Source organism: Strix uralensis, chromosome 4 (genome assembly GCF_047716275.1).
Source record: "Strix uralensis isolate ZFMK-TIS-50842 chromosome 4, bStrUra1, whole genome shotgun sequence".
In the NCBI taxonomy this organism is placed as follows: Eukaryota; Metazoa; Chordata; class Aves; order Strigiformes; family Strigidae; genus Strix; species Strix uralensis.
The window spans coordinates 25,806,404-25,821,062 of NC_133975.1; the positions used below are offsets into that span (position 1 = coordinate 25,806,404).

Consider the following 14,659-nt stretch of genomic DNA (forward strand, 5'->3'; position numbering starts at 1 on the left):
AAGCTTTTCTTTGGATTAACTTTTTTTTTTTCATCTATTTTTCACTATTGCTTTGATTTGCTCTTACAAATTTAAAGCAGTTGTTGACCACTTAAGCAGTAAGGGAAGAAAAACAGAGCAGACTTTTGTCCCCTGCTATTTCCAATATTGAGTAAAATACATCTTGAATAGTATTTATTCATCCCTGTAATTTTTTTCCAGTGGAGATATATATATATATATTATTATATATTATATAAAAACATTATATATTATATAATGTTTTTATATAGCCATTTAAAAGAACAAACCAACAACAAAATGAACAAACAACCTCTGTCTAAAGTGAAATTTAAGATTCATGAAGTAATATGTTCTATAACAGAATAGATTTTTAATGGCCAGATGACTTCAGTGTAGCTGTAACAGATATGTGACCGATTTGTAATGCTGTTGGGCGTTTCATGCTTTTGTTACTGGAAAAAATACAGGTGCAGAACAATGAAAGTAAATATGACTGCTTCATTACTGTTGTTTTTATGCTAGGGAATTAGACATGTGGATCACTTCGGGTTCATCTGCAGGGAGTCTTCAGAAAATGGAGGCTTCCACTTTGTTTGCTATGTGTTTCAGTGTACAGATGAAGCACTGGTAAGTGAAAGAGAAGAGCCTAATAGAATATTAGGCCCTAAAAGTCTTCTGTTGCCTCCATGCTCTGTGTTTTGTTGAATGTCTTTGAATCTTGCTCCACTCAGAAATTTATTTTAAAAATGTAACTAATATAGCAGACTGCAAATGGAACTTTTAATTTTTTTCGAAGGCAGAAGTCAAAATCCCCTTTAAAATACAATAAAACTTCCTTTCATTGCACAAACTAAGTTGGACTATTTGCCTCTTTTTGAAAGAGGGTTTTTTCATAGTGTACCTGTTCAGAAAATCAGGACTACACTACTGTGCTCTAGGTCAGGCCAGTGCGTCACAACTGCAGTAAGCTTTTTTATCACAGAGAAGAAAAGGTTTCTAGATAGAGGTAGTATCTTTTATTAGACCACAATAATAAAATTGGGTGGTCTGGAAGAGATATGACTTCACAATGAGTTTTGTCTTGCTTGTTTGTATGCAGAAACGCCACGGAAACAACTTTTCTTTTTAATCATAAGCACGTTCCCAAACAAGTGGCAGTATCATTCTAAAAGACTGTTTGTGTTAAGGAAAACAGAAGCTCAGTGGAGAAATGAAATTCTGTTCTTTTACACTCTATTCTTTTCAGGTTGATGAAATCATGATGACATTGAAACAGGCTTTCACCGTAGCTGCTGTGCAACAAACTTCCAAGGCACAGCTCCAGCTCTGTGAAGGATGTCCTATGCAAAGCTTGCATAAACTTTGTGAAAAGATAGAAGGTGAGGTTTGAAGAACTTTCTGGTCGAATATTTTTTTCTAAGAATTTTATTGGGGGACAATCTTATATGTGAAACTCTAAGAGAATGAATGGTTAAAAAGAGCTTGGGACTTGGGATGGAGGGTTAAAAAGCAGTCTTTTTATTTAGAGGACTGCAATGTCAAGTTATCTGTAAGGTAGTAAGAATTTTCTAACAGCAGTTAAGCTCCTTTCTTGTATTTTAGTTGAATTTTTGAAAACTAATTAAGAATCTAAATATTACTGAATTGCAGCTAGCTTGGCTCTGTTAGCTGTATAAACGCAGATTTTCTTAAAGGCAAATGATTCTTAATGCCTTTGATCATGTCATCTGGTTAATCGTATCATCTACTTCTGAAGGAGAAATGCCATAATCGGAAATTGAAGTACAAAATACTGCTGATGATTTGCTGTTTTTCCACAGAAAATAGAGGAAAGGAATTTAATCCAGGATGAGAGAAAAAAAAAAAAATCTGAATGAGAGGGTAGTCTGCTTTAGACTGTCAGTAAGTGTTTTCAGCAAAAGGCAAAGCAAGAATTTCACTAACATGCAATAAATTTACTCTTTTTCAGAAGAGGCCAAGGCATAGAAATTGGAGAAAATCAGTGGAAATTAGATTTATACCACAAGCAAAATGCAAGCAGTACTGCATAAACCACCAAAAAAGCAGTCTGCTAAAATGCAGTAGATTGTGGTTCTATTTTATCTTGTGTGATAATGGAATCTTCAGCTAAGAGTATAATCCTGGTCTGTGCTCAGTAAATCTCCTCGTTGCAGAGTTCATGTCCCTCATTTTAAAGACATGAATTCAGTAGTAGCTTTAAATTAACTTGGAATTCTTTCTAATGCTCTGTTATGAAATTAGTGCAATGGGTCAGCTCAAATAACTGACGCTCTTTGGCTTAAATTGTGCGTATTTATGGGATTGATTAAATCTGACAAATTTGACCCCATGATTTGTTCTTTTTTGTTCCTCTTTGTAGGGTTACACCCTTCTAAGACTAAACTAGAACTACAAAAACATCTAACAACACTAAATAATCAGGAACAAGCCTCTGTTTTTGAAGAGGTTAAGGTAAGCACTTTGTTTCCTACAAGATTTTGAAGTAATTGATATTTTTTGCTAACGTCGGTGTGAAGCACCAGATTTATTTTCATTTTTTTGTGAATTATTCCTTATCTTTATTTATAAGACTGTTAATCACCTTGTGCTTTAATTTCAATATAATTATTTTTCTAGAGCTGTTAAAAACTTATCTTTTGATGAAAATGGCTTATTTTACTCATTTTTTTCCCTAATACTACTTGTTTTCCGTGAAAATGTTGACTTCTCACTGATAAAACTGAACACATTTTTTTGTGAGTGAAGGCAGTAACTTGTACTGTGAGAACATTCAACTGTTACTTTGACCAAAACAAATTGCTGTAACATTCCTAGATCAGAAAATTTCCTGCCTAAAATTTATCCTAGATCTTAATACTTGTTAAACTAACTAAAAAAATTTAACTTTCTATCTTCTGAATGAAATCCATTTTAGCACAGAGGAAAGCATAGCTGGATTTAAGATGGATGATGAACATTGTAGGAAACGCCATTGGGCTTGGCCCACTATTGAAGATTAGGAAATTTCAGACTTTTTTAAAAATAACATTTCCTTCCTCTCTTGAGTCATTTCAGTCTCTTTGTGTGTTTCCATGTGGCAGTTTATCATCCATACCAAATTTGGAAGTTACTCTGTGGGAGCGTTTCCATGAGCTAAGTAATTTCTTAATATACAGTAGCTAGCTGGCACTGTTGCCTTTTAGTATTCTGCACTCATTCTAATGGTCTAAAGCTTCTAGTAGCCACAGGAAACTGTTAATTGCTTCTGGTGAGAGTCTGCAAACAATTAACTTGGTAAAGCCAACAGTAAATTAAGTCTCTCCTGCCTATCTTTTTCAGCTGATTTTTTGAGTTGAACTGCCTGAAATTTTAGTTGTCACATTCTTACAGCTCCATATGTTGTAACCATGATTTGCATTTTAAGATAACTATCTTTCTAAGGATATTTTTATTAATCTGATGTGCTACCCTGGCACTAGCTAATTCATACTGTCTCCTCTGCATTATATCAATAGGCTTAAAAGAGTATATGCTTTTCAAAAGTTAGGTTTCTGGGATTCAATTCTATAATAAATTGTTTTAAAAACATCTTCTCTTAAAACAATTCAGATCGAAATAGAATGCAGCAGAGACAAATATGTTCACCTTGTGCACTAATTTTTAAAATACCTATGTCATTTCCTGAAAATTAAACATCCAGTGAGAAGGAATTATAGGAGAAGGATTGTGCATCATAACTGCAAGACAGTATTTCATGTGTGCTACAAACTCAGAACTACAGTGGTTTGGCTTTCTTTACATCAAAAGCAAATTGGCAAAAATATTTTTTCAAGTCTTTGTTTGCTTGTGGCAATTTGATACCTTTACAGCTGTCCTTTATCTTTCATGTGAATTCTGTCATGTATGAAGTGAGGTCAGTTGTTTCTCTGGCTGTGTTGCTGCTTTGCCTGGGACACTGGTGTCCTCTGGTGGACTGGAGTAGTAACATTAACCAAGTTAAACTTGTTCTTACGCTAACAACGTATTGACAGTGACAAAATGAAGAGTAAGTATTTGCTAACTGTTATATAAATGTATAATTACTGTGCTTGTGGTGTTTTCAATTAAAGAAATTAAGACCAAGGAATGATCAAAAAGAGAATGAGTTGGTTATCTCTGTTTTGAGAAACATGTATGAAGAAAAACAGAAGGACCATGTTCATGTTGGAGAAGCAAAACAAGTAAGTAATCATTCAGTTTTAGTTCGTGTAAGGAGGAGCCAGGAAGAAATCTTGCATTCTATTTTTATATCTTTCTGAAGGCAAATTTCCATCAGTGGCATTTTGGAACTTCAAACTGTAGGCAGTGGTGAACACTGGTTTTGCTTATGATTCACAGGCTCTTGTCATGCGCCAGAACAGGCATATCTCAGATTTTTGAGGTACCTGGTACAGTCTGATTTCAGACCTAGGAGACAAAGATGCAAACAAGGTAGACCACTAATTTGGTTGTTTCTTTCTTCTCACTGCAATAAAAATTCAATGTATGTGAGAGAATATATAACGAAGTTGTAATTGCTCTCAGCTAATCTGTGATATTTGCCATCCCGCTGTCTGTGTGATTCAGTGTCCTGACAACACATTGGATTTGATCCTTGATAAAGACTGTTACATTTACTCTACAGCTGGAAGTTATTTCTTGTGTGCACATTTGAAGTGGCCTCAAGGAGGAGTAGCTGAGGAGGATTGCTGCAGAAACAGCAGTACAGACTGTCATCCATTTCCAAAGATCTGAGCTACCTTTCATTCTGTATCAGGTTGCATCTGTGCTGTTTAACTGGCTATATATACAGCACAGTTATGATTTTACAAAAGGAATTAATGATTTTGGATGCCTTGGCTTGTGACTAACTAACTTGAGGCACCTCAAGGAGGTCTGTATTTAAGAGGGTCAGCACCCATTCTCTGGAAACTTTCAGTTCCAATTATTTGACTCTCTTAAAAATCTTGGCTGTACCACCACTGCTGGCCAGTAATTCCATTGTGATATAAACTAGCAAATGAATATATGGAGAGTAATTAGACCTCTGAAGAAATTGGGGAAATAGCAGCAAGTCGTCTTTTACTATTTGTTCACTTTGTTAATCTCTTCTGCTTTTATGGCTTACTGGCTAATCATTGACCTCCCTGAGAAAGCAGGAAAAAAGCTTTGCATATTTTGTTCTCTGATTTCTTGTCTTGGGCATCTCACCAGAAATATGTTTTTAAGAAAAAAACACCGTAGTTAAGGCATGACAGAAAGAAACATTGCCTGAGGTCCTCTATCATCATACCTGAAATATTTGTATTGGGTCTAGTGCCAGCTGATTACCAAGTAGTTGTCAGTCACGAACGGCTTAGAAATAGGGATATACAAAGATAATATCTTAATACGTCTTCAGTGTGATTTGAAAATTCCTAAGGCTTGCTGCAGTCTGTTTGCTCAGTTCCTGGAACCAAAATTGGTTAATCTGACACTTGCAAAGATGCCAATGCTTTAAGAACAGAGTTGACTTGCCCTAAGTCCATCGTTTGTCTTAGCATAACATTTTATATTTACTCTGATAATTTATCTCCAGAGCTGTGTAATAGCAGATACCTTTGAACGTGTACCCTGGCAGTGTTATTTGTCTCAACAATCATTAACCCATGACATCCTGATTTCCCTGTTCCCTTATTTTCTGCTTAGGTATTCACATTCATGTTTTTTATTGCTTTTTTTTTTTTTTGGTATTTAAATCAGAGGAGGAAAAACTTGAAATGTGATACTAGTACATGGATCTTATTTAACAAAAATTACCTTCAAAATAAGTGTCTTTTCATAACAATGTAACAGGCAGCATCTGACTTGCCCTTTGAGGTTAAGACAAGTGAAGGTAAAAAGACAATACAGAAGCCTGTAACTTTGTCATACTGGAAATAGGATGCTTTAAAATTATATCTAGGCAGGACTATTTGGTGATGGTGATGATGTGCTATTCAGCTGCCGATGTACTAATAGTTACATAGATCAAGCATTGAGGTCTCTGAAATTAGGGCCAGGTAGAGGGGGCTACACTGCCTGGAAGCCTCAAGATGAACCCTCAAAAATAACATTGAAAACTGTGCTCTGGTTTCTACTGCAGTGTTAGGTATGGATGGTAATATTTGCATCGTAATGTTACTTTTGTATTCTCTACACTAGTCTTCGCAAGCACTAAAATGGAATTAAATATTTATTTAAAAAGCAAAACTCTCAATAGACTGTTAGCTTTAAGGTAGAAGTGTTTCTACTGGTGAAACACTAGAGTTAGATTGTTATACATCTTCCTGGCCCTTAGAAAGCTGCATTTTAATATAATGGAGACACTGGAGAGTTCTTGTTAATTATGAGCTTCATCAATTTTCATTAATTTCTTAGTTGAAGGAAAGTAAATCCATCAGAAATCTCTAACCTGCTACAGTTAAACATTTAGAATTTGTACAATTGTACTTTGGCATTAAAGAAAAATTGTCAACACAGCCATAAATCCCTGTCAAAATGGCAATTCTTCTGAAGCATGCTACTACACTCAACACATTTGCTTTAAGGTCTTATGTTAGGAGAGTTTGTTAAACTTCAATATAAGTATCAGCAGAGAAAAGGCATGAAAAGCCAAGGACACTGGGAGAAAGTATTGATTCAGGTTACAGAAGTCTTCAGACTGTATACTGAGATTCTGCTCTGCTGTTGAGTATTTCACATTTATGTATTTAAACACTTGCAGACTTCACAACCCTCTACTGAGAATGCTGTAAATGAGGTGCCCAGCAGTGCTCCAAGATTCAGATTAGATATGTTAAAGAACAAAGCAAAAAGATCTCTGACAGAATCATTTGAAAGTATTTTATCACGTGTAAGTATCTTCATGTTTATTGCCTCTGAAGGTAATTTCATTGTTTTATTTATTTGGATGACAGAAAAGTAATATTTATTATCCTTCCAGGTGGTAGCCAAGTGGTTATTAAAGGTACAATGACAAAAATATTTGAGTGTACATGTTAGAAGACAAAACAAAGCAGGGCTTTGGTACAGAGCATACCAAGTCCTGGAAGAAGCGAACTATTTTCTAGATAAGAAATAGTATATATAGGCATCTCAAAAAAGTAATACGACATCGAGCATAAGAACTTATGAAAAGCAACCATTGTTTTACTTCTCTTTCAGATTTAGAAAATTTAAAAATTAATTATAATTGTTCAATTCTCTTTATGTAGAAGGAAATGAGTAGGGAACTGATTAAGCATACCTAATGAGATAGTATTTATTAGTAACACAGAACTGATGAATAATGGGCCATCTGAACTTTCAAATGCTAGAGATTATTAGAAGGCAAGGAGTATAAAGAACTTCAGAAGGCACTAAGAATATGAAGGCATTTATGCAATAACACATGAGGTAAAATTCTTTGCAAACAGTGTCTGGCAATACCTATTGGTGGGAAAAACTTGAGCTCCTAAGTGATAGGAAAATGTTTATCATGAACAGATGGCTGAAAATATCTGCTGAAAGTATACTGCTGTGGTTAAGATGACAAATCAGATATCAAGTTTAAGAACTACTTAAACCTATAGAGTCTCTTCTTTCAAATATTCTTTGATTTGCACCTCATGGAAAAAGTCTGAGGAGAATAATAGGAGACTTGGAAAGACTTTGCTTGACAAAGGATTAAAAACATCAGGCATTCTCCCTTTAAAAAAAAAAAAAAAAAGAGTTGTGATAATGTCAAATAACAAATATTAAGGAACAAAAATTGGGCATCCTCATTTCTCATCAGCAAACAGTTAAATTGAAGCAAGGTCTAGTACAGTTTATTGGCTCGTAGAAGTGCAACTTGTAGTGACAGAACTAAGGCTTTAAAAGCTTATTTTGGACATTGTATCTAACCTGTTCCCATGAAACAAATGGTGGCAAATCATGTTCACCTTGTTATAATTATGTGTAGAGAGAAGATTTTTAGTTGAGTATCTCCCCTCATTACTTCCCAGCCAGCATTTCGAGAGTTCACCCCCATAAAATCCTGCTATGGGTGTGTTCCGGATGTGAAACATAATGTTAGTGTTGTTACACTAACTATAGTAGTTACTGTTCTAATTTTTGGCAGTTTGTCCTGAGTGGCCTAAGCTGTCTTCAGGCAAGCACAGCTGTATATTGGTTACATTTTCACTGTCATGGCTGTTTTGATGGAAATTCTTGATTTTGATCAGATTTGAGACAAAACATTTTGTCTGAGCTTCCAGGAGAGAATAGTCACTATTGTGAATAACAATAACATTTTATAGTTTACCTGGAATAACAGTTCAAAGAGAACATAGGCCTTAACTTCAGAACTTAAAAAAATAATAACATTTAAGCTTAGGAAGATACAAGTTCCATAGCTGTGTTAGGACATAAGAATCCATCAGTAGGTTTCTTGATATTTCTCGTAGTTACATAAAAACATTAGTAGAACAAATTATACAAAAGTACTGTTGAACAGATGATATAAAATAATTATGCTTTCTGATTTGTAGGCATTGAAATGATAATACCAGAAATTACATTTTGCTGTGTATTAAATTTATATGGTTTTAAGTCCTTTGTAATAGATAACCTTTTCATTTCTTTGTATCTTGTTAAGAAGTACCTAGTGTAAAAATTTCCTGTTTGGAATACAGAAGGTACTTTAACAGTAGTTATAATACATGTGTGCAACATGTGATTATGTACATATCATGGAAAGCACATAATTGCCCATAAGAATTCCTTAATTCCACAGGATCCTTTAAAATGTCAGTGACTGTCCTGAATTAAGCCTGTTTCTTACAGGGGCAAAGGCTATTCTTAGGCATTTCAGGAAATTAAATTTGATACTGTCTTTGAAAATTACAGATTCTGACTATGCTACACAAGTCTCTTTTTAGTAGGCCCCATATATCATGATCTTAACTGCTGGTGTGCTTTATCTCTACAGGGCAGTAAAGCCAGAGGTCCGCTGGACAGTTGTGGTACTGTGGATTTAGACAACTCCATGTCCAGTACCTTAAGCAGCACAAGTAAAGTAAGTAAAGCCTGGTGTGAATGTACATATTTAGAAACCTCAGATAATATTCCTTGAAACAACTAGTCAGATGTGAAATGCAGTTACCAACTGCTCATAGAACTGTTCTGTTCTAACATCTTGTATTTTGTTTTGATTAGTTTTTGGGTTAACTGGTTGTGTGTGAAAAGAAATAAACCCCAGAACAGTCAAATGGTATGATAAAAACAGTATGACAGAGTAAGGAGGGTAGGTATGACCTTTTTTTCCTATCTGCAAGACTCCTGCTGCCACTTGCTGATAGTCCATAGGGTGTCAAGTCCCTCTGAGGGTGACAGGGCTGCATTCATTGCAGGTAGCCTCTTGGATCAGTCTTTCTTCCCCCCCTGCCCCCCCAACCCCCACTTGAAGCAATATTTAAGTTTTTTAGAATTTTCAAGTGGGTTACCCAAATCATTTTTCATATATATAACATGTTAGAATGTGTGTGAGTCCTCTGAGGCACAACTTGAATGAAGTAATTTCCCAGTTTACTCTGGTAACAGAGATTCAAGCTAAGAAATAGCAGTCACATGTCAATACAATGGTGACATGTAAGATGCTGTTATCTGTAGAGTTTCACTGGAGATTTCTGTACTTTTTGACAAAGTAGAACTCATAGTGAATCTGTGGTTTTGTTCTCCAGAATTTTCAGGTTGCTTTCAGGCCTTTCATTCTGTTTTCCATGCTATAAAAAACAGCAGTGCAATTAGATCTGCATTTGAATTAGAAATGCCTTGTACTGTATATAAACATATATTTTGTATGTATATATCTTATTGTGTTGGTCTATATATGTGAAATAAAACATTATATAACATCATCTGAATCTTGCAACAATGTGCAGCAAAACAAACACAATAATTACTACGCTGCTGATCCTAATCTGGTTGGTTTCAGCCCTGAAAGTACATACCGTGAATGCAGGATTGCATTCATAAAAACTATCAAACTAAACCAAGAAGTGGAGTAGTTTCTCCCTTTGCGTGCTTAGAAAGCTTTTAGTCTGAATAAAACAGTATAAACAAACAGCATAGAAGAAGCCAGTCTTCTTCCCTGGAGGCAGCCCTAGCACTCTGCAGACTTGGATACAGCTATTGAGTCTCCTCTAGTGCCTAGTCACCTACAGACTCCTGACTTCAGGTGATAAAATGTCTGCTCTTTCTGCTTATGTTTTTGAAAGAATGGCCAGCTGCAGGAAACACGAGGTGGGGAATGAAGAAAAATGTATGGTTTTGGACTGAAACAGGTATCTAGTCATAGGATTAAAGTCCTTTTTGTGAATCTTCAGATAGACAAGAGGAGTATTCTATTGTTAGGTGGGGTGTTAAATATACAGTACTCTGAAATGCCACCCTTTTCGCTGCTGTCACTGTTACCTGAAACTGACCCATCTGTTCCGACCCTGTTTCTCCTGAGTTGTATTCAACATAGTGTAAAATACCGTTACTCTGAAAATTACTTTTTCTCTGTAAAATGGAGACTGATTTGTTGACCTAAGTGATTAATAAAACATCAAAAATACTTTGAGCTATCATGATAAAAATGTGCAAGTTTGAAGCAGGTCTCTGTGGATGAGATATGTGAATATGAGGTATGTGAATAATGACATGGAACTGCAACCTCAGAGACTGATTCTCAACCCATGTATTGATAACCTTATTTTTTGCACTGCTAGGAACCACCACTGTGTGAAAAAGAGAAAGACAGACTTCCTACACTTCCTACAGAAAATGTTGTCAAGACCAGTGGATCAGTGGGTGATCTCTCCAGTGACGCAGATGATTCTCCTGTTGAGCAGTCTGTAATGTTACCTCAGCAAAGTTTTCGGAGGCGAGCAAACACACTGAGTCATTTGCCAACAGAAAGCCAGGAATCTCTGGTACCTGTTGAAACATCACCGTCTGTTCCCCAGAGGAAACTTATGAGGTATCACTCAGTGAGCACAGAGACTCCTCACAAAAGAAAGTAAGACTTATTAAAAGCAGGCTATGATTTTGTTTGTTGAGGGCATATTTGGGGATGATAATTGCGTACCAGGTATGTCCTCTTAATGGATAAGAAATGTATCCCAGCAGTGTGTCACTCTTTGGAGGTTTGTAGGTATTCTGTTTAAAAACACTTTTAGCCCTGTGTGCTCCACAGGGGAAAGAAAGAAAACAGGAGATGCATGTTTTCTAGCACAACATAGGATTGCTCCTAAGGGGTTTGATTATATTTTTGCAAGCAATATTCATTAATTTTTGTTGGTTTGATCTGTGAGCAGTATAAATAAATGCTACTTCTTATTGTCTATTTATAGAGAAAAATCCAGTAGCATTTGTGATGCTGAGATGATTACTAGTTGGTGAATTCAAGTCTCACTTTAAAATAACACACAAAACTGACATAAATTCCCTGATTGTTGATAGAGGTGAGGCTACTGTTTAGCTTTTCAATGAGCCTATGTGGATTTTACTCACAAAAACAAGCTACTTCTTACCTTCATGCTAATTTTCTTCAAGCTGTCCTCCTCCAAAAGCCCGCCTCTACATCTCTAAAGTCTCCACTTTATGGCAATTTTCTTCCCTCCCTCTATCTGGCTTTTTCCAATTATTACTATGGAAACATTTCTGTCTGTAGGCTTTTGTTTTGCTGCCAAAACGTCTTGTTTACACAAGTCAGTAGGAAATCTGTATGTATTTCAGCTCATTTTTCCCCGCAGGAGGTAGGGCAGTAAACGAACATGCCTGAAATAGGTGATGATGGTAAAAAAAAAAAAGAATTATAGTATTTGAAAGGAAACATAACCTGGATTGCCTTTTTGTCCCTTCTTTGAACCTTTTTAATTTTAAAATACTGGAATGTTTTTGTAGTACAGTTTAAGACTTGTGGTGTTGGTCTGTTATCTTCATGAGAGTTGCCTTGATTCTTGCAGCTGCTTGTTCAATCAGTTCTTATCTTACTATAGGAATGCAGCTAGAAATCAAGTATATTTTTCATTTCCTTGGTTATTTCTATCTGGGTTTGCTCATGTAATTTTTCGTAAGACCTGAGTGTGCCTGCTCCCTCACATAAGTCAAAACAAAAAGAAATCACTGTTGCTTCCCTTTCATAGCAAATGTATAGAACCAGGGGAAATGGAAAACTTAGAAGAAAAGTGTATTTAAAGTTCTCAAAAATCACTGGAATGATAGACTTTTCCAAAGTCTTGTACATTTTATGAGTGTTTTTGAACAGCTTACCTCAACTCATAAATTGTTCCCAAAGTATAAATAAATTCAGTTCTTCATGTAGCATTTCACTTCTCATCCATTAGAACTCTTGATCATATGCCTGACTTTGTCATAGAAACCAAGGGGAAGCACATATGAGGGAGAAGAAGGGGGTGTGTCAGTAACAGTTTTTTTGGAGTTTAAATTTAGTCATAGGTAGAAATGCCTTGCTGAAGCCTGTAAGTGTGTATTTGGGACTTTGCTGATTGGGTTAAAATGTTCAGCCTCTTACAGTTACTGCATTAACTGTGAAAAACATAGGAAACGACTCATTTGTATATGCCAGGTCCCTTTCAAAGATTAGAGAAGGGATTTCACTTTTTTTTTTTTCCCCCTCCCTCCTTTTCTCTCTTACTGTGTTTTGTTCTTTGTGCTACCTCAACTCCATCGCTCTGGTTGGAATCCCACTATACGGTTTGAATGCATCTGTTGGCGAATCTAAAAGTTCTTCTGGTCAACTTGCACATTCTCCTACTCTAGCTCGTCTTAATCCTTCGGCCTCTTCACCCAACTTTTTTAAATATCTAAGGCATAATTCAAGTGGAGAACAAAGTGGGCTTTTTGCACAAAAGAGGTGAGCTAGCACCTGTACATAGTTTGGGGTAGGGTTTGTTTTACCATGTCATAGATATGAAGCTCTATAGTGTAAATAATTAAAATAATTTAATATAGACCAAAGGTGGTAGATTTTTATGGGAGAGGGAACTCTTGAACTGCTCCGCTATTGAATGTAGAGCTGCTACTTACATAATTTTTTGTTTTAATAAATAAAATTTTCAGACACATGGACACTTGACTTTATTTAGAGCCAGTTGCTCCAAAGCAACTTGTTGTTATGCAGCAGACAACAGCACTGCTTAACTTGTGTGAGGAATAAGTTGCCAAGAACCTGTGATCCAGCTTACTCTGTCCCTACTGAATCATTCAGTTCTGTTCTGCTTTGTTCATGGTAACACATAAACATATTAATATTATTTTGTGCTTGATGTTAAAGGCAAACTGAAGAAGTTAACTAAATCAGGCAAGAAATAGTAGGACTGTGGAGAGCCAATGCAAGAAACCCCACAAATGACCAAAAGCCACAAACAACAACAAAAAAAACCAACCGCCCCCTCCTCCCTCCGAAACCAAAACCCAAGAACGAACAAACAAACAAAAAACCCCAACCAGCTCATGTATTTGTCTTGGTTACTTTGAGCAACATCAAATGATACTTTACCTCCTTTCTTAGAACAAAAATACATATAGAGAACATTGAGAAAAGGACGTTAACCCATTATTTCCTCGAGAACCCGAAACAAGTAGCTCCCTGAAAGTCTTAACCATGAAACCCCTTCTTAACCCCTTGAGATAAAACTGCTTATTGTAGCTTAAAAGGATAATGAGACCAAATGTCCTCAGAAGTGCTGTCAACAGTCACTGGCCATTGGCAAGCAATTTTTATTGCTGTTGCTGTTTATTGTTTGGTTTTGTCCTCTTGGGTGAAGGTTTCCTGTTTCCCCAAGGGGCTGATTCTTCTAATCCTGAGAAAATACTAATTTGAGAACCTTGTTTCACCAGTTCCTTCAGTTGGGTTTGCTGAGTACTAATTAGCATCTCTCCTAATTTAGTTTCACCTCAGAAGTGTAATATAGCTCAGGGGAGGAAATGTGAGTCTACAGTGTCCTGTTTACTCTTCATTTTAATAAGAATTACATGAATCCTGAAGGTTAAATTCTCAAAAGTAGATTTTTCCAAGTAGATTTGGTAATGATTCTGCACACACGGTAGCAACTTTTTCCCTTTCCCTGTCATTTAAGGGTATACCATATTGAACTTCTAAGCAACAAGACTGAAAATAGAAATTGATAGGGATGTCAAATGGGTTAATGAGTTTAAATCAATAAAGTCAAACTGCCCAAGTTGATTGTGTTCTGTAAGTGAAATTACTGTTTAATTGTGATGGTTTTACAATGTGATTTTAAGTGAAACCTGTTTGCAGGGCACACCATGTAACAGCCTTATTTTCTTCATGCTCAGTACCAGCTACTAAAGAACAGCTTCAGTTCATACTAGTGATTATCTCAGAGTATCTCCTGCATCCCATTCACATCTTCAGGAGACAGTGCTAAATGCCAGCCAGATACATCATTATGGTTTATCAGAAGCAGTTCTTTCTTAAACTTAGTTTTTCAGGATTAAATTCTTCTACTCATGTGTTTTTGTGTGCTCTTCTGAGAAAAAGTCTGCTAGTATCATCAACCAAGTAATTTTCTATGTTTTCATTCCATGCAGAAACTTTTCGTTATCTGAGTTGTTCTCACTTCCT

General features: G+C 35.9%; 1 protein-coding gene across 11 annotated transcripts in view; it reads left to right on the forward strand.

The window, feature by feature from the left end:
* TBC1D1 (TBC1 domain family member 1) overlaps window positions 1-14,659 on the forward strand; it is a 114,186-nt gene that overhangs the window by 60,226 nt on the left and 39,301 nt on the right. For 8 of the 11 annotated variants that reach the window (XM_074865972.1, XM_074865970.1, XM_074865966.1 and 5 more), the window contains 8 exons: window positions 526-630; window positions 1,250-1,382; window positions 2,384-2,475; window positions 4,113-4,223; window positions 6,767-6,895; window positions 8,993-9,079; window positions 10,776-11,065; window positions 12,797-12,925. In XM_074865972.1, the coding sequence (XP_074722073.1) occupies window positions 526-630; window positions 1,250-1,382; window positions 2,384-2,475; window positions 4,113-4,223; window positions 6,767-6,895; window positions 8,993-9,079; window positions 10,776-11,065; window positions 12,797-12,925 (1,076 nt within the window). The remainder of the gene's footprint in view (window positions 1-525; window positions 631-1,249; window positions 1,383-2,383; window positions 2,476-4,112; window positions 4,224-6,766; window positions 6,896-8,992; window positions 9,080-10,775; window positions 11,066-12,796; window positions 12,926-14,659) is intronic. The other 3 variants (XM_074865971.1, XM_074865973.1, XM_074865974.1) reach the window with 3 other exon arrangements.